Source organism: Scardinius erythrophthalmus (genome assembly GCF_964197995.2).
Source record: "Scardinius erythrophthalmus genome assembly, chromosome: 17".
NCBI classification, from domain to species: Eukaryota; Metazoa; Chordata; class Actinopteri; order Cypriniformes; family Leuciscidae; genus Scardinius; species Scardinius erythrophthalmus.
In genome coordinates this window covers 4,029,182-4,051,694 of record NC_138237.1, presented here as the reverse complement: position 1 = coordinate 4,051,694, position 22,513 = coordinate 4,029,182, and the positions used below count along the sequence as shown (strand labels likewise).

Genomic DNA, 22,513 nt, shown 5'->3' with positions numbered 1-22,513 from the left:
TGTCTGTGTCCGAGCTGAGACTGAATCTTTGAGCTTCAGTGGGAATGTAATGTGCTTTAAATGCATTTTGTGTCTTTTCAGCCTTTGAGGTGTTAAATGATGCAGATCTTGCCTTCATCAGTGTATAAACTATAAAACTTTGATCGATGAACACAGACTGTTTATTGTCTTCTGCATCTGTCCAGCTGTTAGATTTCTATATTCAGACTGCACAAATAATTTTAGTTTTGTATATAAATGACACCTTTTTCCTGTGGATTTATAATAAAATACAATTAAAAAGACTTTCTGAAAGGCATGTTTTGTATTTTATTTTGTACTTATTATTATGTGTTTTTATAATAACTCTTTTCTGAATCCTACTTCTGATTATACTTATACACTGACATTAATAGTAACCTAAAAATTACATCTTGAATATTATTTAACCACTGTATGAACCCAAACAGGTCAATTTATACTAACAAAACTAATTTCAGGAGCTAAATTGGGTAAAATTAGCTCTTTAAAGGAACACTCCGACTTTTTGGGACTTTAGCTTATTCACAGTATCCCCCAGAGTTAGATAAGTCCATACATACCCTTTTCATTTCTGTGCGTTCTGTAAGTGTTATTTGACGCACCCACCGCTAGCCTAGCTTAGCACAAAGACTGGATGTAAATGGATAATGGTAGCATACTAATCCCAATAAGTGACAAAATAATGCAAACATTTTCCTATTTACATGTTGTGATCTGTATAGTCACAGCGTGTACAAATAACAAGGCTATATGAGACAGAGACCATTTTTAATCGTATAAATACTGGGAACTATATTCTCACTAGGCGTAGGAGCACAGCTACTTGGGCGGAGTGGCTACTTGGGCGGAGTGATTAGCACAGCACACGAGATGCCCTGTTGTTGATTTAGCTGTGCTCCTACGCCTAGTGAGAATATAGTTATATAGAACGCACAGAAATGAAAAAGGTATGTATGGACTTATCTAACTCTGGGGGATACTGTGAATAAGCTAAAGTCCCAAAAAGTCGGAGTTTTCCTTTAAGGTACCAGATTACCACTTTTTATAGAGTACTTGAGACTGCAAATATGGTGGCTGTTATGATAAACTACAGTACTTGTTACTTATACTGTAAGTTGCTTTGGATAAAAAATGAAATGTAAATGTATGTTATGCAAATGTATCTATAGAAGCCATCACAAAAAAAAAAAAAAAAAAATCATGCCTTTGTAAATAAATTATGACATAAAAAGTCCAAACTATGATGTACAAGGTCGAATTTGACACAAAGTTGAAATTTACAAAATGTCAATGACATTTGTCATTTCCAGTTTTTATCTCATAATTATGACATTTTGTGTCACATTTGTTCCATATGTCTCCCAGATACCTAAAATAAAAATGCTAGATTTTGTTGGAAACACTGTATAATGACATGATATATCCACATCAGCCAAAGATGATAAAAAAGTTGCAATTATCTTGAGCTAGCCTCAGTTTTGTTTGACAATACTTTGAACGTCAACAAGAAGTAATGTCACCCAACATCGCTTAGAGCAGTCATTCCCAAAGGCGGGGTCGCGGGAGATTTTGTATGGGTCGCCAAGATGAGCATTATTTTTCTGTGTGCTATAAACGCGTTCTCATCCTAGGGTGTCATATACTGACGCTTTTGACATTTCGTCCACATGCAACGCACATGATGGCACCCTTTAGCGTCAATATGAGACGCACAGGTTATGGGTAGGTTTAGGTCTGGGGTAGGGGTAGGGTTAGACCGCTAGGAGGCGCCTTTTGGCCCATATCTATCTGCGTCTCATATTGACGCTAAAGGGTGCCATGTGCGTTGCATGTGGACGAAATGTCAAAAGCGTCAGTATATGACGCCTTGGGACTTTGTCTCATTAAGTATAAATTGTGTACACTGTAATGATGAGAATATGAAAACAATGAGATGCCCTGTCAACTCTTCCTTTCTCATTTCACCTCTGCATTTTACTTATTGTCAACAACAGGTAAATAAAAAAAAATTGTGCTTTGTCAAATATCTGTATCTCTTTTAAATAGTTAAAGGAGAACTCCGGTCAATTTTAACATTGAGCTCATTTTATTGTACATTTGGAGTGCTGTCAATACAGAGAATCATCATTTTTATTCATATCTTTCACATCTACTGCAGTCAGATCCACTCGTGTTCACTCTGAAGGAATCACTCACATTAGCTGTGCACTTGTAATGACACATCAAGGATGTTAAGAGGCTAAAAGCAGGTTTAAACATTGCCCCATTGAAGTCAACAGGGTGCAAATTTTAAAAATAGAATAACCGATTTTTGTCGTTGTTCTCTGTATTGACAGCACTCCAAATGTACAAAAAAATGAGCTCAATGTAAAAATTGACCGGAGTTCTCCTTTAAGTGGAAGCTTAAAGGTGGTATCAGCGATTTCAGGCCCAAACATAAATGATCACATTCATCTAATATTTCGCTAGCTAAACGCCCCATAAGCATGCTGTCAAAAAACCGCGTCTCTCTAGGTAGCCTAGGCTCTGAGATCTGCACACAAAAACAGTTGTTTTCACCGTTTTAGCCAAACACTCAAAACCCAAACAAATAGTGTTCCAACCAATCACCGACCGGGGAGGGTGTTGTGAGGTTTTCGCGTGCAGCCGTCATAGGCAGCCGTGCACGAGCGCAAAACCTCACAACACCCGCCCCTGTCGATGATTGGTTGGAACACTATTTATTTTGGTTTTGAGTGATGTTGATACCAACTGTTTTTGTGTGCAGATCTCAGAGCCTAGGCTACCTAGAGAGACGTGTTTTTTTGACAGCATGCTTATGGGGCGTGCAGCTAGCGAAATATTAGATGAATGTGATCATTTATGTTTGGGCCTGAAATCGCTGATACCACCTTTAACTGACCTTAAAAATGGTCATTTTGTTAATGCATAAATTCTCTTCGTGATATATGAACTATATGGGCCAAATGTTTATTGGGTCACAAGGATTTATCGACTTTAAAATGTGGGTCCCCAGAAAAAATGTTTGGGAAACACTGGCTTAGAGCACCTTTAAGACAAACCATCAGGGGCGGCTGGCCAATAGAGGGCGCTAGGGCCCCCAAATTACCTTATCTTTTGCAGTCAAAAATGACTGCATTCACACAAGCTTCGTGCATAAAGATTGCGTGCAGATCATGCTGCCTTGGCAAATCGCACTGTACTGCCGTTCTCGATGTACCAATGTAAATTTGGGGATTTAGCACTTACTAGCATGAAGAATACATAAAGACACAGACTGTGCATAGAGATCAATTTAAGATTCAGTCTCTCTTCGATACAAAAACATACCCTGTGTGAATTCCTGTGTATAATGTTGATCACATTATATATCCACACGATTGCAAACGTGACATTGATTTTATACAACAGTTCAACAAACGAAAGGTATTAATATTAAGTGATGTTCATTTTCAACACAGTATTGTCAGTATTTCTAACAAAATAAAAGCTCCAACGAAAGCCACAGCAATGATTGTGAACGAATCAGCGGCTTTGAACGAATCGTGAGAGTCAATGATTCAATGGTTCATTCAAAAGACCATGACTTGCCTCCACCTATTGGCAAATGTAATATGTAAAATGTAATAATGTAATAATATTTAAAAGGATCGTTTTTGCATTTTACGTTTTTACCATCATTGCATATTTCTCTATTTAAATTATTTTTTTTTTATTTAAAGCATTATTTATTTTATAAAGGTATTTGTAAAGGTAAAAAAATGCACTGGAAAAATTGATTTAAGGGGGCAAATATTGTCCCTTACTGAAAAAGCTGTGACTGCATTGGGTCCGTCGGTCCATGACCAATTCTGGACATCTATTCGACATTCAAACTATGTCCACTATTTGGACATCCAACCATGACCCAACTTGGACGTCATATTTACGTTCAACATTGGACCTTTGAACTGGGTAATTTTTTTGGACGTCATTTGGACGTCTATGACAGGTGCAGGAAATTTACATGATTATATTTTTTTAATTTACAAATGAAGAGCTCTTTTCCAAAACGCAAGTTTGTCATGTCATTTTGCTGTGTACTGAACCTATTCACTGCTCCATCCACGTTTCCAAATCGTTATATTTAAAATGTAGCCTACTGCAAGATGCAGTTTCTTTCCAAACCGCGATAAGCGCCGAACCTATTTTTAGCCTCAACGCTCAATTCGGCACATTCGCGCCGCATGGCCTCCAGATGCGTGTAAACGCGTCTTTACATCAGACGCTCTTCGTGTTTGGTGTGAACACATTTTCAACAATTTTGTTGTTTGATTTAATAATCATTGTTCAACATGTTTAGACTGAGACGCGTACAAACGTCTGATGCTGTAGCTCAAACAGAGCGTTGGCGCTTGGAACATAAGATCACGAGTTCGATTCCCAGGTAAAGCAAGAACGTGTGTGTGTGTGTGTGTGTGTGTGTGTGTGTGTGTGTGTGTAGGAGAAGCCACTGTTTTGTTTGAGCGCACTGAGCGCGATTATTGTTTGAAAAAGACGTATCTAATAAAACACACAATAATTGCGCTCAGTGCGCTCAATAATCGCGCTCAGTGTGTAGGAGAAGCCACTGTTTTGTTTGAGCGCACTGAGCGCGATTATTGTTTGAAAAAGACGTATCTAATAAAACACACAATAATTGCGCTCAGTGCGCTCAATAATCGCGCTCAGTGTGTAGGAGAAGCCACTGTTTTGTTTGAGCGCACTGAGCGCGATTATTGTTTGAAAAAGACGTATCTAATAAAACACACAATCCACTGCAAGCCGACCCCGTCTCCTTCCTTCTTCCCACAAACAAACTTTTGTGGACGGACGTCAACATTAGACGTGCGGAAGACGTCGAAAAAAGACGTCGCCTGGCGTGACAAAACAACCCTTTCAATGGACCAAATTTGGACGTCCAAAAATTACATGAAAATGACGTCACTAGAAACGCAGTGGTGTTAAAATACCGGGGGAATAACACTCTAAAGTTTGAGAACCACTGGGTTAAGGAATAGAACAAAATAAACATCAATGCACAATACACATACCAAGGGCAGAAAGTAATATACAGAGGTCACTTGCAAAATTTGGTTAAAGATACAAACAAAGAGTGATTCAAGCAAATAACATCAATAACCAGGTAGAATTTACAGACTGCGAGCTGAAGAGTAATATTCAGAGAAAAATGTGTTTTCGAAGGAGAGAAGGGTGGATGCTTGACGGATGTCCCGAGGAAGAGAATTCCAAAACCTGGTAGCCACAACGCTAAAAGACCTGACTCCCATGGTTACCAAACTATTGAAACTGACTTAATATGGCACTGCCCTGCCTTATTTTTCACCAGCCGCCACTGCAAACCATGTGTAAATTCATAAGTCGACACCATTGCTGAGTATTTCCTCCTTAAAACTGCAGTGAACCAAAGACAGTCTCAAAAACACGCTTTGAAATCGCTGGTGTTTCTGACGTCACAAACTACCTTGTAACCAATCAGATCAACGTGTGATCGTCAACCAGTGGATCTCTGAGCTGAGTGAGTAGAGGTGGGGCTCATTTGCATATTCATAGAACCGCGCATACTAAATGAGGCAAGGGTGTCGAGTTACATTCAAGATATTTTAAGAGATAAAACATTTTTTTCAAGGAAAAAAGGTCTAAATATGTCATTTTGGTGATCAAAGATGAGTTTTAAGGGATAAAATGATTGACTACAGGGGGACTTTAAAGTTTCTTTCAGAGCATGTAATAAGCACCAGCTAAATTATGGCGAGATTTTCATTCATAATAAAGATTAAAACCCCACACAGAGGCTCTCCGATCGATCCTGTCTTACTTTATTCACACTGAATGAAACGGCTGCTGCTGGCGAATTGAGAAATGCCAAAGACATGTGGAAAAAACACAACGGAGAAGTCAAAACCTGCCAACAATGAAGGAGGAAATGATATCAGTGCGACTCGAAAAAGCAGAGCATCCCACTTCACGTAAGGTCACTGAGTTACACAACAAATCCTGCAGGAAAGGTCAAACAGGACTTAAGAGAGGGAGACTCGGAGGACGTTAAAAATGTGAATGAAGCACTGTATATTGAGTGTTTCTCCATGGGTCAGTTCTTAAAGTAATGTTCTGGGTTCAATGAAAGCCCATTTCCACCAAACTGTGCATTGGTAAATCTTAATTATGACATACTAAGTAATAATTATCACAAGAAAAAGTCAAAATTGTGACAAAAATTCGAAATTATGGCGTATTATTCATATAGCTATGGCATATTAAGTCAACTTTGACTTTTTATGTCCAAATTATGAAACGAAAAATAGAAATTATGACATACTAAGTCAATTATGAGACCAAATAATGAGATAAAACTAAAGAATTTTACTTTCTATGCCATAATGACCTTTTAAGTCATAATTTCGACTTTTTGTTTTATAATTACGCTGTAGATGTATGTCATAATTACAATTTACCAAAGTATAATTTTTCTTATGTAACAGAAATAGCAGACTTCCATAGGTTTCAGTATAAGGTTACTCAAAAAAAAAAAAAAAAAAAAAAAATCAGTAGGCTAATTGTTTTACTCACCCTGTGTTGCTCTTGTCTAAAGCCGTGGATGACCTTCGTTCTTTTTTTCTGAACACAAAATAACAACACTTATGTTCCTCTCGGCCTTATGGCATTGAACAAAAAGTTTTAAAGAAAATATGCAAAAGTCGTGCCGTATATTTAGACATACAATACACAGGTTTCTTGTATACAAACAATACCGGATGCGCGCGCATCCAAGGGGCAAAACCGCTATCTATTATGCCGAGTTCTGTAAAAGAACATTGTAATTAACATAGATTTCGCATTGTTTGTAAATTCTTGTTGACTCAATAATAAACTGTAATTTCAGAGTTGGATCTGTTTGTTTGTGTTTTATTTGCATATTAATACAACATTATGTAAGGCTTTCACAGAATCACATGTAGTAACTTCATAGAAATATAGGCTATTTCCTAGACTGATGACTAGTAGTCACAAACGTGAGGAAACTCTTCAGTATTTTCAAGATCTATTAATATTGGATGTTGCTAATGTTCTCATTGTCGTCCATTAAATGTGAAGGGGGGAAAAAATCATAATTATCATTACAAAAAATCTGCTCAATTCATTCTGCCCAGTTAAGCACTACTTGAAGATATGGTTTACTGATCATATATTTAAAAATTCCACCAAATATTTTTTCCTGAAACAAGCATTCAGTTCAATCACAGCAGAACATGCGCACGTCATTGAGGGCCGTGTCGTCTCCGACTCCCTGCGGTTGCTCCACCATCGTCTCGATGCCACAGATTCCTTTTCCTCCACACGTCTCGCTCCAGTCGCCCCAAGTGCCCCACGACATCCCAGATCCCTGCAGTAGTTCTGCATTTCCACTGCAGTTGAACCTGGTGAAAATTCAGCAAGACTACAGTGTCAGTCCTGTTTGGACAGATGCTGTTCTGTTTACGCTTGTTAAGTTTTGAGAATGACAACCAGAACTGTCCTTTGAGACAACTGTCCAGTCCACTATTAAAGTCCCCCTGTAATCAATAATTGTATCCCTTAAAACTCATATTTAATCAAAATGACATATTTAAACGTTTTTTCCTTGAAAAAAAAATTTCTTCATGCCTTAAAATATCTGGAATGTTACTCGACACCCTTGCTTCATATAGTATATGCGGTTCTATGAATATGCAAATGAGCCCCGCCTCCACTCACTCAGCTCAGAGATCCACTGGTTGACGATCACACGTTGATCTGATTGGTTACAAGGTAGTTTGTGACGTCAGAAACACCAGCGATTTCAAAGCGTGTTTTTGAGACTGTCTTTGGTTCACTGCAGTTTTAAGGAGGAAATACTCAGCAATGCTGTCGACTTATGAATTTACACATGGTTTGTCTTAAAGCATATTAAAAACACCACATAGACACATAAACAACGTTAAAAGCTTGTTTTTCACCACAGGGGGACTTTAATAATAAAGGTTCTTTATTGGTATCCATGGTTCCATGAAAAACCTTTGAATATCATTGGAAGCTTTCCATTGCAGAGAAGGTTATTTATAGTGGAGGAAAAAACTGTAGGCAGAAAGTTCTTTTGAGAACCCGTAATGGTACTTCTGAATTGCTATGAAAAAAAACAACCTTTTGGACCCTTTATTTAGGCTACTTGTAGTGTAGTTTGTTGTTAAATAGCTCTTGGTCACTTGATATCTGTGTCAGATGAGCCTCATGCAGGGACATGTTTATGCAGCTTGTTATGGAATGCTGTTATGATTTCAAAATAAGTTTTAAATGAAAATAAAATCATCACCTGATATTGTTTGCGGCCGTGTCGTCCCAGGTCCCTTGATAGGGTTCCACTCTCAGCTGAAAAGACGTCAGGAATCCTTTCGAGCACCATTTTATATCTGACCATTTACCCCAGCTGAGGAAAGAATGTGATAAAGAACATTAATGATTTAACCAGTTATCTGTGAGATTATAGGGGGTCCTACGCTTATTTCCATGTTCAGCTGTGTGTAATGTTGCTGTTTGAGAATGAAAAAGTAGGCAAAGGGAGTTATTTACAGTTAACTTTTACAGTTCCTCCTGAACCAAAACAATGAGCTTATGCTGCCACGCCATAACTACCGTAATTACGAGATGGCAACCCATGATGTTCTCCCTGGAGCGGTTCACTTCCTCAGACTAATGCATTTTTATGTCAACACTATTAACGCTGTAGAACTAGAGGTCTGTAAGTTGTTTACGTTCATTATTATTGTAATGTTATTAGGGCTGTGAATTGTCACTGGTCTCACGATTCAATTCGATTACGATTATCATATCATATCATATCATTGCATCCTCACTTTTCAATATTACTGCACATGCCTACATTTTCATCAATGTACTAAAAGCGCATGAAACTGTCAAGTGTACTTAAGCTACAATAACGCTCACACACTCGGATGCACACACACTCGCACTTGACTCGATCACTCACACATGCACCCATGCAGCCTCGCAAACACACACACTTGCACTTGACTCGCGTTGAGTCGCGCACACACACACTCAGACATTACATGTACACACACGCATGTAGCCTTGCACACACACACACACTCGAACGTACATGCATGCATGCAGCCTCGAACACACTCGCATGCACACACTCGCACTCGCACGTACATGCACGCATGCAGCCTCACACGCACGCACATTCACACACTCCTTTTTATGCTAGTGCGAAAATGTGGCGAATAACGTCAGAGAAATGTCAATAGGCTATGATCGATTATGGTCTATTACTGCAGTGATGTAGAATCGGCCACGTCCACATCACGATGCAACGATTAATTTCAACTCCCTTAAATGCTATGTGCTTTGAACATGAGGTAATTTAACGCCATCTCTCGTCTCCTGACAGTTGCTAATTTGCTATTGCTAGCCTCTCAGAAATTGCCTACCCTACCTTTAAGGTGGAAGCTTAATGGTGGTGACATTGAAGTATGTGATTCAAGTATTATTAAGCTTTTTACTTGTGCCGACTGTATTTAGGCTTCAAAGTTCATGAAATGTGTGTTCAATTTTGACGATTATCATGATGAACAAAACATTAGAAGTGACGGATTTGAAGCGATCCACATTGGCAGCAACATGGCCGCCAATACTCTCTATATAGGCAGCTCGTTAGGTTTTGGGACAGCTTCTCTGTATTACGTCCAGTTCAAACACGTCACCTTCCTACGTCGGATTGAACTGTGGCGTAGTCCTCGTACGGGCCTGATGAGCTTTTGGACGGGTCGATGCAGTGAAGGCGAATCCCATTGAGCGCTGTGTTATCACCGACCAGCAGAGATTCCCACATACCTGCCACCTTCAGAAAAACACCAGTTTAGAGCAGTGTTATTAACTTAAACTAAAACAGAAACTAATTAAACTGACTAAAATACACTACATGTAAACGAAAATATAAAGACTTTAAATATTAATAAATACTATATTTAAGATACTAAATTAACATTGGTTTAGAGCTGGGCGATAGAATATTTTACATATGGTGTCATTATAAATGATTTGCTATATTTATAATATATGTATGCGGGTATAGTTGGCTATACGTACAGTATAATAGTTGTCAGTTGAAGTGAGTAAATCATTTTGCGCTTACAGTGTTTGTGTGTCAATTACGCATTTTGGTCGTATCACAAAATGCAGTTGAACAGCCGTTGAACACGAGAACTTAATTAAAAGTCAGGGCATAATACAAAATGCATATTGTATACACGGCAAAAGAATTATCTAAATATTCGTAATTCAAGATGCATTTAATGGAGAAGCAAAATGACTGAAGAAAATAAGAAAACATTATTAAAATTAACTTTTTTAATTAGGCTAAATTAAATTAAAATTAAGCTTAATATCAAGAACTAAAATCTGCCAGTGTGAAAAATAATCTATTTTTCCTTTGAATTAAGATATTTTTCTGACCCCATTGGCAGATGTTTTTTTCTCACTTAATTTTGATACTTTTTTCAGAAAACAAGAGTTAACATCTTGCGTCTCTAGTAAATGCATCTTGACGAAGATCTGAAGAAAAATACTGAAGAAGATTTTTTTTTAATTTTTTGCAGTGTAACATCTTTAGTCAAGAAAGGCAACTTTGGCATTTAGTATTGGTTAACATTAACATTAACCAGTAGTCTGCATGACCTAGATAAGATTGCATCAGCCAAAAGAAAAATTCATTTTGATAACATCATAATAATCACTTATAACCGCAATAATCATTCAGGGATTGAGGAAAGTAAATAGAGTCTGTTTTGTTTTACCAGCACAAAGTTTTAACCATGCACTTAACTTCACATAGTGGTGATAGTTACTGACCTTAAGACTAAACCCTGCGACGTACATTCCAGTCGGACATATTTCCTTCTGCCCCCACGTGCCCCATCTCATCCCGTTATGGACCCTCAGCACTGATCCGACGGGTCTGCTAGCGGAGCGCTCGAAGCGTCTCTCTGTGCTCACGTACGGCCCGAAAACAGCCAGCAGAGAAATCAACGTCAGGGGAAGAATTCTGGACATGTTTGAGGGCCGTCCTGATGTCTTCTGCTGGAGCCCAGAGCAGATGTGTGTGTGTGTGTGTGTGTGCGTGTGTGTTGGTTCCTCTGTGAAGCTCACTGTGGGACATTGACTTGATCCAAGTCCAACCTGCAAAGCAAATAGAACATCTCTCCTAAACGTTATCAATGTAAATACAGTCATAATATAAACTGATCCATGGCTCAAGACATTAGATCTTATCAATAGTATGCCAGACTATTTGTGGAGCAGGAATACTGAACTCATTATTCCAGTAAGTGCATGTAAACAATGAGAAGATCAGGTCAAATAACGCTGAGACAACAAATATCTATAAAAGCTTAGTTAATTTAAAATGGTTTTCAGGTAAAAGCGTTCAGCGCACATACAAACATGAGAAGGCAGATTATGTTTTATGGGTGTCAATTTATTAAAGGGGTGGTTAATTATGATTTGACTTTTCTAACTTTAGTTAGCGTGTAATGTTGCTGTTTGAGCGTAAACAACATCTGCAAAGTTACAACGCTCAAAGTTCAAAGCAAAGGAAGATATTTGCTTTTAAAGAAATCACTTTTTAAGGACTACAACAAACGGCTGGTAGAGACTACACAACATTCCTCCTGGGTTAGTGACATCACCAACCCTAAAATTTACATAAACCCGCCCCCAGAACACGATTTATAGATTATCATGACAGAATATGCTAATCAATGACTAGAAGATAACTACACATAAGCTTCATAAATTCTTCAACTAACCATTCAGAAATGTCCTGTTGCTTCTACATGTCGTCACTTCTTCTTGAGTCTCTCCATCACTAGCTGCGTTTCCATTACCCTACAAATTGCACAAATTGAAATTGCGAATTGAAAATACGCCCAATGGAAACACGTCAATTTCTCTAAAAATTCCATTTATCGCAAAAAAGTTTTTACGCTCGCATTAGGTGGTTTTTCAGGCAATTCGAAAAAAAATTATATATCGCAAAACTGCAATGGAAACAGTTTTTGCACATTTACATTCACCTGACGTTAATTCCGCGGTGTGTTTGGACAGAATACAAGACAGAGTTCTTTATAAAATTTATAAAAGATAAAAGATTTACAGGAATAATTGATTCTTAACCTCAAATAAATGCCACAATCAAGACCTCGAAAGCAGATCTGAGGGAGAAACACCCAGAAACTCCTCATATGTGCCGCTCACAAGTATAATAAGGGCCGTTCCTTACCATTAATGCTTTGAAAACACACATAAATCTCCTTTCATTAATATATTAATATAGTGGCTAGTGGAGTGGCTGGGATATAGTACATAAACCTACCAACGTCCGTTGCCATGTTTTTGGAATGATTTTACTTATCGCAAGAGGAAAAAATGAAGTTTTAGTCGCATAACATAGGTTAATGGAAACGCCGTTTTGGTCAACATTTAGGAAAAAAAAAAAAAAAAAAAAAACCCGCAAAAGTTTTGCGCAAATCTGGAAACGCGCCTAGTGTCTGAATCCGGTTTGAACATAACAGGCTAAAAGTTTTTGAAATTTTCCGATTGCTTGATTAATCGTCAAAATGATCGACAGATTACCAAAATAATCATTTGTGACAGGCCTATTTTTGATCGAGTTGGCCTATTTATTATTTCTTTGATTAGTCAGATCCATACTGTATGTGGAGAAACTACATGAACAAATGAATGAGAAGCAAATGTACATTTAAATGTAAATGATTTTAATCAGGTTAGTGAGGAATGGAAAAATTTAATATAAGGACATATTTCTGTCCTTCAAAGATGATGCTTATTTCTAGACAGGGATGTCAGGCTCAACCATAAACATACATTTTTGCATTCGTGTCCTGTCATGATGAATATTTTTGTTCGAATTTAAGGTAAGGTAACAGAGTTGACAGTTGTACAGTTTAATGTAGTATTCATGTATACCTGTAGCTCAAACAGTAGAGTATGCTTTTCTTGGATTTGACGCCCAGCAAAAGCATAAACTGAGTCGTCGATTACTTTGAATGCAATGTAAGTCACTTGTATAAAAGCATCTACCAAATGCACTAATAAAATGAAACATCTGATGTAAAGTGTTGTACTAAAGAACATGAAATGACAAGATGCTTCTTTAATGCTGGTAATAGGTGCCAGATCAGGAGTCTCCATCTAAAGCAGGAATAATAGCTCATGGTGATCAATTATTTTGATCTTCTCGCTGTTCTTGTGGTCATCCTCTTACACCTGAAAGAAAAAACAAACTCAGCTCAGTCAGCACTTCCAACAAACAAACATTGTTATAAAGCTGCCCTGCCCTGCCCTGAGTTTTTGATTGATCACATCACCTTAATCACAGCAATACATAACCACGTCATTGAGAGCGGTGTCGTCTCCCATTCCCTGTGACGGTTCTATCCGGGTCTTGATGCCGCAGATTCCTGTTCCCCCACAGGATGAGCTCCAGCTGCCCCAATCGCCCCGGCGTCCACCTTCACCTTGCAGTACAGAACCTTTACTGCATTTGAATCTGAAGAAAATTCAGAAAAGACAATATTAGGGCTGTGTAGGAAACTCAGACGTGAGGACCAGGAGACTCGGTTGTATCTTCAGCAGGATTCTTTACTGAGAACACGAGCTGTCGGTAGCTGAGGTCATCAAGTCTGACTAAAGGAGCTTTACATGGTATCTTATAGGCATTCAGTGGGCAGTCCTTAAAGGTGTTTACCTTTCAAACAGCCTTAGAGATGACCACTTAATCAAATCATCTAAAGACAATAGAGGCTATTACCCCCAATGGTACCCCCAAAATTGTATAAACATCACATGGTTGCAAGAACTAAGACTAATGTAATCATTCACACATAGTTTGACTCTCAGTTGGAAGATCAAAGACTGACAAAAACCCTTCAATGGGAACTATAAGGTGCTCATGTTCATCTTGAATGCCCAATACAGTGTAGTTCACCTTAGTTTTCCATGTGATGTTATGTAAGACGTAGGATCAGCAGATCTTAAACAGGTTCTTATTTGTAATCCCACAGCTGTCACTAACGACTATTTTGGTAATCAAGTAATTGGACGATTATTTTAAAAATGAATTGAGTAAAAAATAGATCTAAGCAAACAATACCCTTTAAAATTACTTAATACATAACAATATACACAATAACAATGAGGCAATAATATTTGGTTCAAATACAGTATCAAAAGCAAGTAATTATGGTTTTATAGAACACTTAAAATACATAATATAGACCAGGGGTTCCCAAACTTTTTAGCCCGCGACCCCCATGATAAATGCGCTGCTGCCCCGCGACCCCGCACCTCCCCCACCCCAAGGTCCGAAATTAAATTTTTGGCTCACCTGCCACAGGGACTGGTAGATGAAAAAATCCACCAGCCAAGCATAATTTTTTTACCGGCCAAAATAATAAACAGCCTTTTTTTGTCACATATACATTCATTTCAGTACTTTTAATTGAGATAATAAGGTAGGGCTATTATGTTGAATACAAACATAAAAAAATGTCCAGAGCAAAATTTTAAATGTATAATAATATATATATATATATATATATATATATATATATATATATATATATATTGATCAAAATGTGATGAATATATGAAATATTACTATCATTGGGGTGAAATAGGCTACTTTTTTGTCAGTTTTGTTACCTGAGGCTACGTTTACACGTGGATGGCTATTTTCATTACGGACATTTCACCCTAGCCTGGTAATACCAAACTCTGCTACTTCGCTTTGCTTCGTAGACAGAGTCTGGAATGGCATAATAGAGAAGTGTTTTCTCTCTCGCGGGGGGCGCTTGTCTGAAGTTTAAAATAATTGGTTACCCGTAAGCCAATCACATAACGTTTGGTTATGGCGTGTGTTATGCACATGCTCAGCCGCATCTAACTTCCACTGTAAACACATGTATGATGCGAAAACAAAACCATCGAGCGAAATACCGGAGTGAACATGGCTGTGAACGACTTTTGCAGATTATGTGAAGTAAAAATCTACGCATCCACGGTACAATCAGTGTCTACGTCACGGCTCTCAGCCCGCCCTCTGTTCGTTGATTGGCCTGGCTGTTTTCAGGCCGGAGGAAAACAGAAAGCTATTACGCTGTCTCAGACTGAGTACAGAAGCGAAATGAAATTGAGCGGAAGTAAGAAGTCTGACGTAGTCAGGCTAATTTCACCCCTCTTCGTTTTCAAAAATAACATCGTGCACACGAACCTGTGTATATGCTGTCAAGAGCATGCCAAACATGTAGGTGGCAGTGTAACGAGAAGCGCAAGCCCACGTTAGCCAATCAGAATCCCGAAAATAGTCACGTTCTGTGACGTCGCTGACGCTATGGGAAAACTCCTTTTCTCGAGAAAAGAACGGCCATATGGTGTGTAAAGCAGAAGCAGCCTGGCCAGCGGCAGAGTCCTGCGAGTGCTGAAGACGTTCTGCACGGCTTTGATGCGCAGGAGGACACACATGGGCGGCGACCGCTTCTTCCAGTGGCGGGAGCTTTTTCCTCAGCGCCGTCAACAGATAGAGCATTAACTGCATGTACACACCGCCGCCGACTTGAGCTGCAAAGAAGCTCTGGCCATCCTGTCAAGGACGCTTGTCAAAAAGTACGGGGAAGCTTGACGCCTGGCCGCTCTGTATAGTGAGTGCGCGCGCGCGGCCGGGGCTCTCTCTCCCTCTCTCTGCTCGTTCTTAGAGGCAGAAGAGCGCGTGCGCGCTGCAAATTTCATATTTTGGTATGAACATTCACCCGCCAATGTGGCGGATAACCTTTTGAGATTTACTCGCCAAACAGAAAATCTACCCGGTGTGATACGGTGCGAAAGGGTTAAATTAATTGCAACAAAAATATATAGGGCCTATATATTTTTTCCACTTTTTTTATAGAAATCATCTCGCGACCCCTACGCCGGGGTCCCGGGTCGCGACCCCCACTTTGGGAACCACTGATATAGACAATTATCTTATGTACTGTACATTGTGTGTTATAACTAATACCTGCAGAGGGTGCCAATAGCTTAGTGATTGTTACACTTTACAGCAGATCAAATCCTTGTTCAATATTAATTGGCTAAACAATATTTAATCCAAATGTCCACTTAATCTTTAATATTTGGACACTTCTGTATGGTAAATGCTTCAGTCACTGTAATTTCTTGAACAAAAACATGTGGAAATAAAATATGCAAAGTCAAAGTGAGGATGTAAACTTACTGATGTATTCTACTGTGTTGGTGAAAGTTTATAAATGATTTACCTTACAAATGTAATGAATGGCGCACATTGCGTTCCCAGATGAACGTTATAAGCAAGCCAAGCTCACGAGAAAACTACTTGCACTGAGCTTCGTGACGCACTTCCGTTTGGAAATAGTACATCTCACTTATTTCCGGTTATGTTTACTTTCAATGTAGGCTACTGTGGTCATTGAGTTGAAAAAAAAAACGCCACCTAAAATGAGTGTCTGTAATAAATGTATTTATTGACAGGAGAGGGGATATTCTGATGTTTACTGTGTTCAGAATTTTCCAAACTGCGGCTGTTATAAATACACCATTATTTCACCACAGGGTGTCATATACTGACGGGTCTTGACCATACGTCAACATACGACGAAAAGGGTACCTCTATAACGTCAATATGACACGCAGACATAAGCGCACCAGCAGCGCCTCCTAGCGGTACCCTAACGCATACCTAAACCTACCCATAACCCGAATCGTCACACATGGACGTTAAAGGGGTACCCTTTTCGTCGTATGTTGCCGTATGGTCAAGAAGACCCGTCAGTATGTGACGTTTTGGGGTGAGAATGTGTTACAGCGCTCGTCTAAACTAGTGACCGCGACGCTGAGGTCTGTGAGAACAGATGAATAACATTAGTACAATCCACGAAAATGTATTTATTTGGATTAGGCCAACATATTTGAATCCTTCTTTGTCATTTTCCAATGTCAACCTTTTTACTATTTACATATTTATCCCCAACATGCTTAATTAATATTAAAAGTAGTTGACTGTCATTCTCCTCTATGCTGTGTGCATTACTGTTTAAGATGAGTTAAATAGCCTAGCCTTATTTAACATTGTTACAGGCACCTCGCAAGCATGCATGCATGCATTCATAAAGCACCAACACACACAAGCAATCCTTTTTATAAGTCAAATTCATTTAAAAATGTAAACTCAATAGGTATGAAATTATCAGTAAGAGAAAAACACTGTTAATATGAAGACGAGCATTGGATTGCTGCAGGTTAGTGGGTGAATATATTATTCAGAATGCACAGTCTGAAAGAAAATATATTTATAGGAACATTTATGCAGGCTCAAAATAATTAATACAGAGATCATTAGTCATTGTTTTAATCAAGTGGCAGCTATGAAACATAGTGATAATCTGCATTCTCATGTATGTCGGTGCGCTGAACGCTCTAACCAGAAACTCCCGATATAAGTAGAACACGGAAGTAGTTGTGCAAGTAATCCATTTAAAGCAGGAAAAACATCACATTCAATTTTTGTTTTCCCCTCTTTGATATAATATTGCGTAGAGGGTTAAACAGCCAAAAATCAATCTGACCTTTACCACCACACGCTCACCTGATGTTGTTCACAGCCGTATCATCTTCAATTCCTTGGGAAGATTCGACTTTCAGCTGGAAAGCTGTCAAGTATCCAGAAGAACACCATTCGCTATTTGTCCAGTAACCCCAGCTGAGGAAAAACAGTTTTATTGATCAAATCTATAATTTTTTAGAAAATCATTTGTCTAGCTTACGGAGAAGCTACTCCTAACCCTTATATGAGAATTCCTAATAACCCCGAACTGCCTATAGTTAGTTTTACTGCTCTGAATCAGAGCCCATTACCTTCCTGTACCTGACTGAATGAGGGAATAATCCTCATGTGGGCGCTGTGAGATTGTTCGATTGATACAGTGAAGAACAATCCCATTGAGCGCTGTGTTATCAGCCCAGAAACCAGCCGAATGTCGTTCCACCTTAAAAAAATGACAAAAAAACAACAACAAAATGACAAGCTTCTATTTGAAAGTGTCAGGTTTTCTGAGATTTTCTGTTGGTTTTCATGGACTTTACATTAGTTTCATCGTCACGGTCTTCATTTGAGTTCTGTCTTCATCTTCATTAGTTTAGTTCAGTTCAATCATCTGTGTGTTGTTAATTAGTCTATCATCTTGATTTCTATCACCTGTTCGTAGTCATTATCTTCTGTGTATTTAAAGGGGACATATCATGCTAAATGCACTTTTTTAGCCCTTAAATGCATTTTGTTGTATATTTGGAGTGTTTAGAAGTACAGAAAAGATTAAATTATTCTCTTCAGGTGCTTCGTTGATATCTTTATATTCTGTTTTGGTCATATTTTTCAACCTGTTCAGATTTTTCTGTTTTCTATGACGTTTTTTGAACTATCACGTCACAGTATTTGCAGCGGAACTGCCAAATAAGGACATTGACTTCCGGCCCAACACTTCGAGCGATCCGCCATTATTATTTCTCGCTGCAATTTTGTAGTCCAAGCTAAAGGATGCAGAAGTTACGAGACTCGGAGAGGGTAAGTTAAAATGATCGGTTGTTGGATGTAGTAACCCACACGCTTCATTACACCGTCTAATGTAGATGAACTGCCGCGCTTATGACAGTGCGCATGTTTAACTGAAAGAACGAGCAGAGAGAGAGACTCGGTCGCGCGCGCGCTCGCACTCTCTCTCAGAGCCCGGCGAAAGTGTAAACAAAACATCACCGTCTCCAAACTAGACGCTGTCTTGCTCTCTCTCCCTCGCACATATTAATCAAAATAAATCGACACGGTGGTAAAAGGTCGGAAGACCAAAGTTTTATGTATAAATACAGTAACACACCATTGCGATACATCCATATGAAGACGTTGTTCTGCAGGTTCGTCGTCTTCATTTTCATTTCGCTCCGGCTCCAACTCTGGCTCGAACATCTAAGGCTGGCTGGACAAGTCTTCCGTTGTTGATATTTTGTTAATAACGTGTGAATAAAAAGTTTCTGTGCCGCTAGATAATCCTATCTCTGCTATCAGACTACAAAAATGGCCGAACGGGGTGGAGTTGAACCTCTGCAACCTGGAGAGGGGGCGGGGTATGAAGTGTCTCAGTTGCATTTAAAGAGACCGCACCAAAACGAGTTGCTTTCAGAATCACCTCAGAAAAGGGGTAGAAAAGGGGCCTGTGGAGCTATAATAATGAGGAATTCAGACCCAAGCATTGCAGTTCCGCTTTATATAGACTACAAATGTATGATTTATATGTAAAAAGGAACAATTTAAAAGCATGATATGTCTCCTTTAAGTTCCTGTCTTTCACCAGTCTATGGTTGGTCAATGTTTGAGCATCAGCTCACTGTGTCGTGCCTGCTTTTTGTATTTCGCTTTTTGGAAATGAAACCTTTGGATTTATTAGCATCCACCTGTTTGCCTCCTTCATCATCCACCCTGAGCGTGACAGAAAGAAAGCCACAGGCAACTTTTTAGAGTTAACTCTAGTAGGCCAACTCATAGTAACATTCATCTTTAGTAGGCTATTAAGCAGAATAAGCAGGTGTAGTTCCCAGCTATCAACTCTCAGTCACCAGTTCACATGTTTAACCCCAAAGAAACCCCCACATTACGGCAACTTACCCTCAGACGAAACCCTGCGGCATACGTTCCAAATGGACACATCTCCGTAGACGTCCACCACCCCCACTCCATTCCATTCGACACTGTCAAAGTCTGGAGGCACGTTATTTCGCTTTTGCCATCTGGAATGCAGAAGTCTACAGAACGTTTTACAGCGGACTGAACGCTCACATGCTGCCCAATAATGGCTAGCAGTGAAAACGCAATGGAAAAGAAGTGATGCATTGCTACAGCACTGATCTGAAAATACTGATGAAATTAATTCTGATGGTTTCTACAACAAAAACTGACCCCAGGTTTCTGAGCATTGAGCCGTTATTGAGCAAAACAACACATTTATATGGTTTTTCAATATTCCAGGCCAGCCAATCAGCAGCAAGAGATGCTGTGCATATGCACGTCAATGACCTAACCTATGAACACACAGTATGTTTAGCTATTTAACCATTAATTTCTTATCAAGTGTTTTACGTGGCAAAATGCCTATAAAATGCTTGATTTGGTCATTTTAAAGAGTTGAGAAATATTAAGCATGCCGTGCACCACAACACAGAGAATATTAGACCAACGTTAAAAATGCCACCAACATCTTTCCAGTAGTAAATATCATGTTTGCAAAGTAGCAATTGTTAAAGGAAAAGATCAGCTAAAAATTATATCTCACATCATTCACTCACCCCCGTTTCACCCAAGGTTCTCATCCAAGAGGAATTTGCGTGTCATAAATGGGATTTTCACACAACTTGAATTCTGAAGTCATATATAAATTGCATGAAGAAATAAATAGGCATAGAAGACTTTTTCTTAAAAGCATCATCATCATTTAATGATGCACAGACTTCAATACATCAACACTACAAAACACAACAATGGTGACACTCAGCAAATAATAATGATAATTAAAAACAATTCAGACATAACAAAATAAACCAACAACACAAACTGCTAAAAGTTAAGCAAAAATAAGTTCAGCAGTGCACATAAAACCAAACTGTAAAAACTCTAGGCTACAGCATAACCTTTTCATGCTGCATTGAATGCTGGGTACATTCACGGTACAAATGCACTGTAGAAATACAATATGATATTGTTTGTGTACAGTCATTTAAATTGCCTGTAAAATACTGTAGATTTTACAATACATTTCTGTACAATAAAGTGCAGTTAAATACAAGAAAATCCTACTGTGAAATTACTGTGGAAGTAGTGCAATTATTAACCTGGAATATACTGTAATTTCACATTCAGATTTTTAAGTTACAGAGACATTAGACGTTAGAATCTGTTACTGTTGTTGCCCTCAAAATTGTCTTGATTTGGTGCCCTGGATATTGATATTTTGTTATGTATTCTTTTTGTAATTTTTTTTTACAAAGCCACAAAAACTTTTGGTGTTACCATAGTCCCCATGTCCTCATTTATAGTCCTATAAATTATTTTCTAGATCCACCCCTGCATAAACAGACTTTAGACAAACACTGATCAGATTTCCAGTAAAAGCATGTGCCCTGTGTCCAGTAACAGCTTTGCTTGATAGTTGTACTTTTTTTTTTAATCCTTGTTTTGCAGTGAGTACTTTGATCTTAACACCTTTAACCTTGTTATTTATTATCCTCAGGTTAGGTAAAGTATGTCTAGTCTGGCCTGCTGCAGTCAGTACATGACTAACACACAGTAATCAACAAACCAGACAATAGTAGAATGAAAAAAAAAAAAAAAAAAAAATACAATTACAGCTCCATACTGCCATTATTTATGGCGGTATTCAAAGAGCACAATTCTGTCAGAAGACTTCTCTGTGGTATGTTCTTGTTCAAAGTCACTTTTATTTATATGGCACTTTTTATAATACAGATTGTTTCAAAGCAGCTTTACAGTGAGAACAGGAAAATAATTCGTTTCCAGAAGAAAATAGCATCACAGTCATCAACATTTTTGTTGTAAAAAGTTATTAAAGCTGCAGTCTGTATTTTTTCCTCTTTGTTGCCATCTCTGTTTGAAATCTGCAATTGCAGTTATTCGCGGAATTATCAACTTTACGTGGGTTGTGCCTCGGCACGGCTCAGCGCGGATGAATCCAATGTTTTGAGGAGAATGTGCAGCTGTCAGTCGCCGCCGGTGTGGATCCTGTCATTCAGAATCACAGATTCTGCTTTTTGGAAGTATGACCAACATAAGAATTTTCACCGGAAAATGTCATCTGAACAAGTAAGTAACATCCACTGTTCTGACCAACTAAGGGGAAAAAAGCATTGCAGTAAATCGCGCTGATTAAATCTAACAATCGCTTATCAGATCACGTCAAACCATGCAAATTATACTTTGTTCTCAAATTGTTAATGTTAACACCTTGTCATTTTTTAAGGTGGAACCAAATTCAGATGGTTACTGGGCTGATAACACAGCGCTCAATGGGATTCTTCTTCACTGTATCGATCGAACAAGCTCACAGCGCCCATATGAGTACTATTCCTCCATTCAGTCAGATACAGGAAGGTAATGGGCTCTGATTCAGAGCAGTAAAACTAATTATAGGCATTCGGGGTTATTAGGAATTCTCACATTAACGGTTAGGAGTAGCTTCTTCGTAAGCTAGACAAATGATTTTCAAAAAAATAATAGATTTGATCAATAAAACTGTTTTTCCACAGCTGGGGTTACTGGACA

General features: G+C 38.6%; 2 protein-coding genes across 2 annotated transcripts; both read right to left on the bottom strand.

Moving 5' to 3' along the window:
* Nucleotides 1–6,940: 6,940 nt before the first annotated feature.
* LOC308705788 (vitelline membrane outer layer protein 1-like) lies at nucleotides 6,941–11,249 on the bottom strand. The gene is made up of 4 exons (XM_081390984.1): nucleotides 10,951–11,249; nucleotides 9,804–9,940; nucleotides 8,390–8,503; nucleotides 6,941–7,478 (listed from the first exon to the last, which is right to left on the bottom strand). Exons 1-4 carry the CDS (start codon nucleotides 11,149–11,151, stop codon nucleotides 7,295–7,297), a joined length of 636 nt encoding a protein of 211 aa, XP_081247110.1. The 5' UTR covers nucleotides 11,152–11,249; the 3' UTR covers nucleotides 6,941–7,294.
* A 1,606-nt stretch (nucleotides 11,250–12,855) lies between these two features.
* On the bottom strand, nucleotides 12,856–20,235 carry LOC308705799 (vitelline membrane outer layer protein 1-like). Its single transcript, XM_081391001.1, has 5 exons — nucleotides 19,847–20,235; nucleotides 18,049–18,179; nucleotides 17,780–17,893; nucleotides 13,488–13,669; nucleotides 12,856–13,386 (listed from the first exon to the last, which is right to left on the bottom strand). The coding sequence occupies exons 1-4, from the start codon at nucleotides 20,069–20,071 to the stop codon at nucleotides 13,489–13,491; spliced, it is 651 nt and encodes a 216-aa protein (XP_081247127.1). The 5' UTR covers nucleotides 20,072–20,235; the 3' UTR covers nucleotides 12,856–13,386; nucleotide 13,488.
* Between the last annotated feature and the right edge of the window lie 2,278 nt (nucleotides 20,236–22,513).

Coding starts and splice junctions, on each gene's coding strand:
- LOC308705799 (XM_081391001.1), bottom strand. CDS start 20,071: ATGCATCACTTCTTTTCCATTGCGTTTTCACTGCTAGCCATTATTGGG. Junction 18,180..19,846: donor CCGCAGGGTTTCGTCTGAGG/GTAAGTTGCCGT, acceptor CATTTTTTTAAG/GTGGAACGACATTCGGCTGG. Junction 17,894..18,048: donor ATTCAGTCAGGTACAGGAAG/GTAATGGGCTCT, acceptor GTTTTTCCTCAG/CTGGGGTTACTGGACAAATA.
- LOC308705788 (XM_081390984.1), bottom strand. CDS start 11,151: ATGTCCAGAATTCTTCCCCTGACGTTGATTTCTCTGCTGGCTGTTTTC. Junction 9,941..10,950: donor TCGCAGGGTTTAGTCTTAAG/GTCAGTAACTAT, acceptor GTTTTTCTGAAG/GTGGCAGGTATGTGGGAATC. Junction 7,479..8,389: donor ACGGCCGCAAACAATATCAG/GTGATGATTTTA, acceptor AATTTTCACCAG/GTTCAACTGCAGTGGAAATG.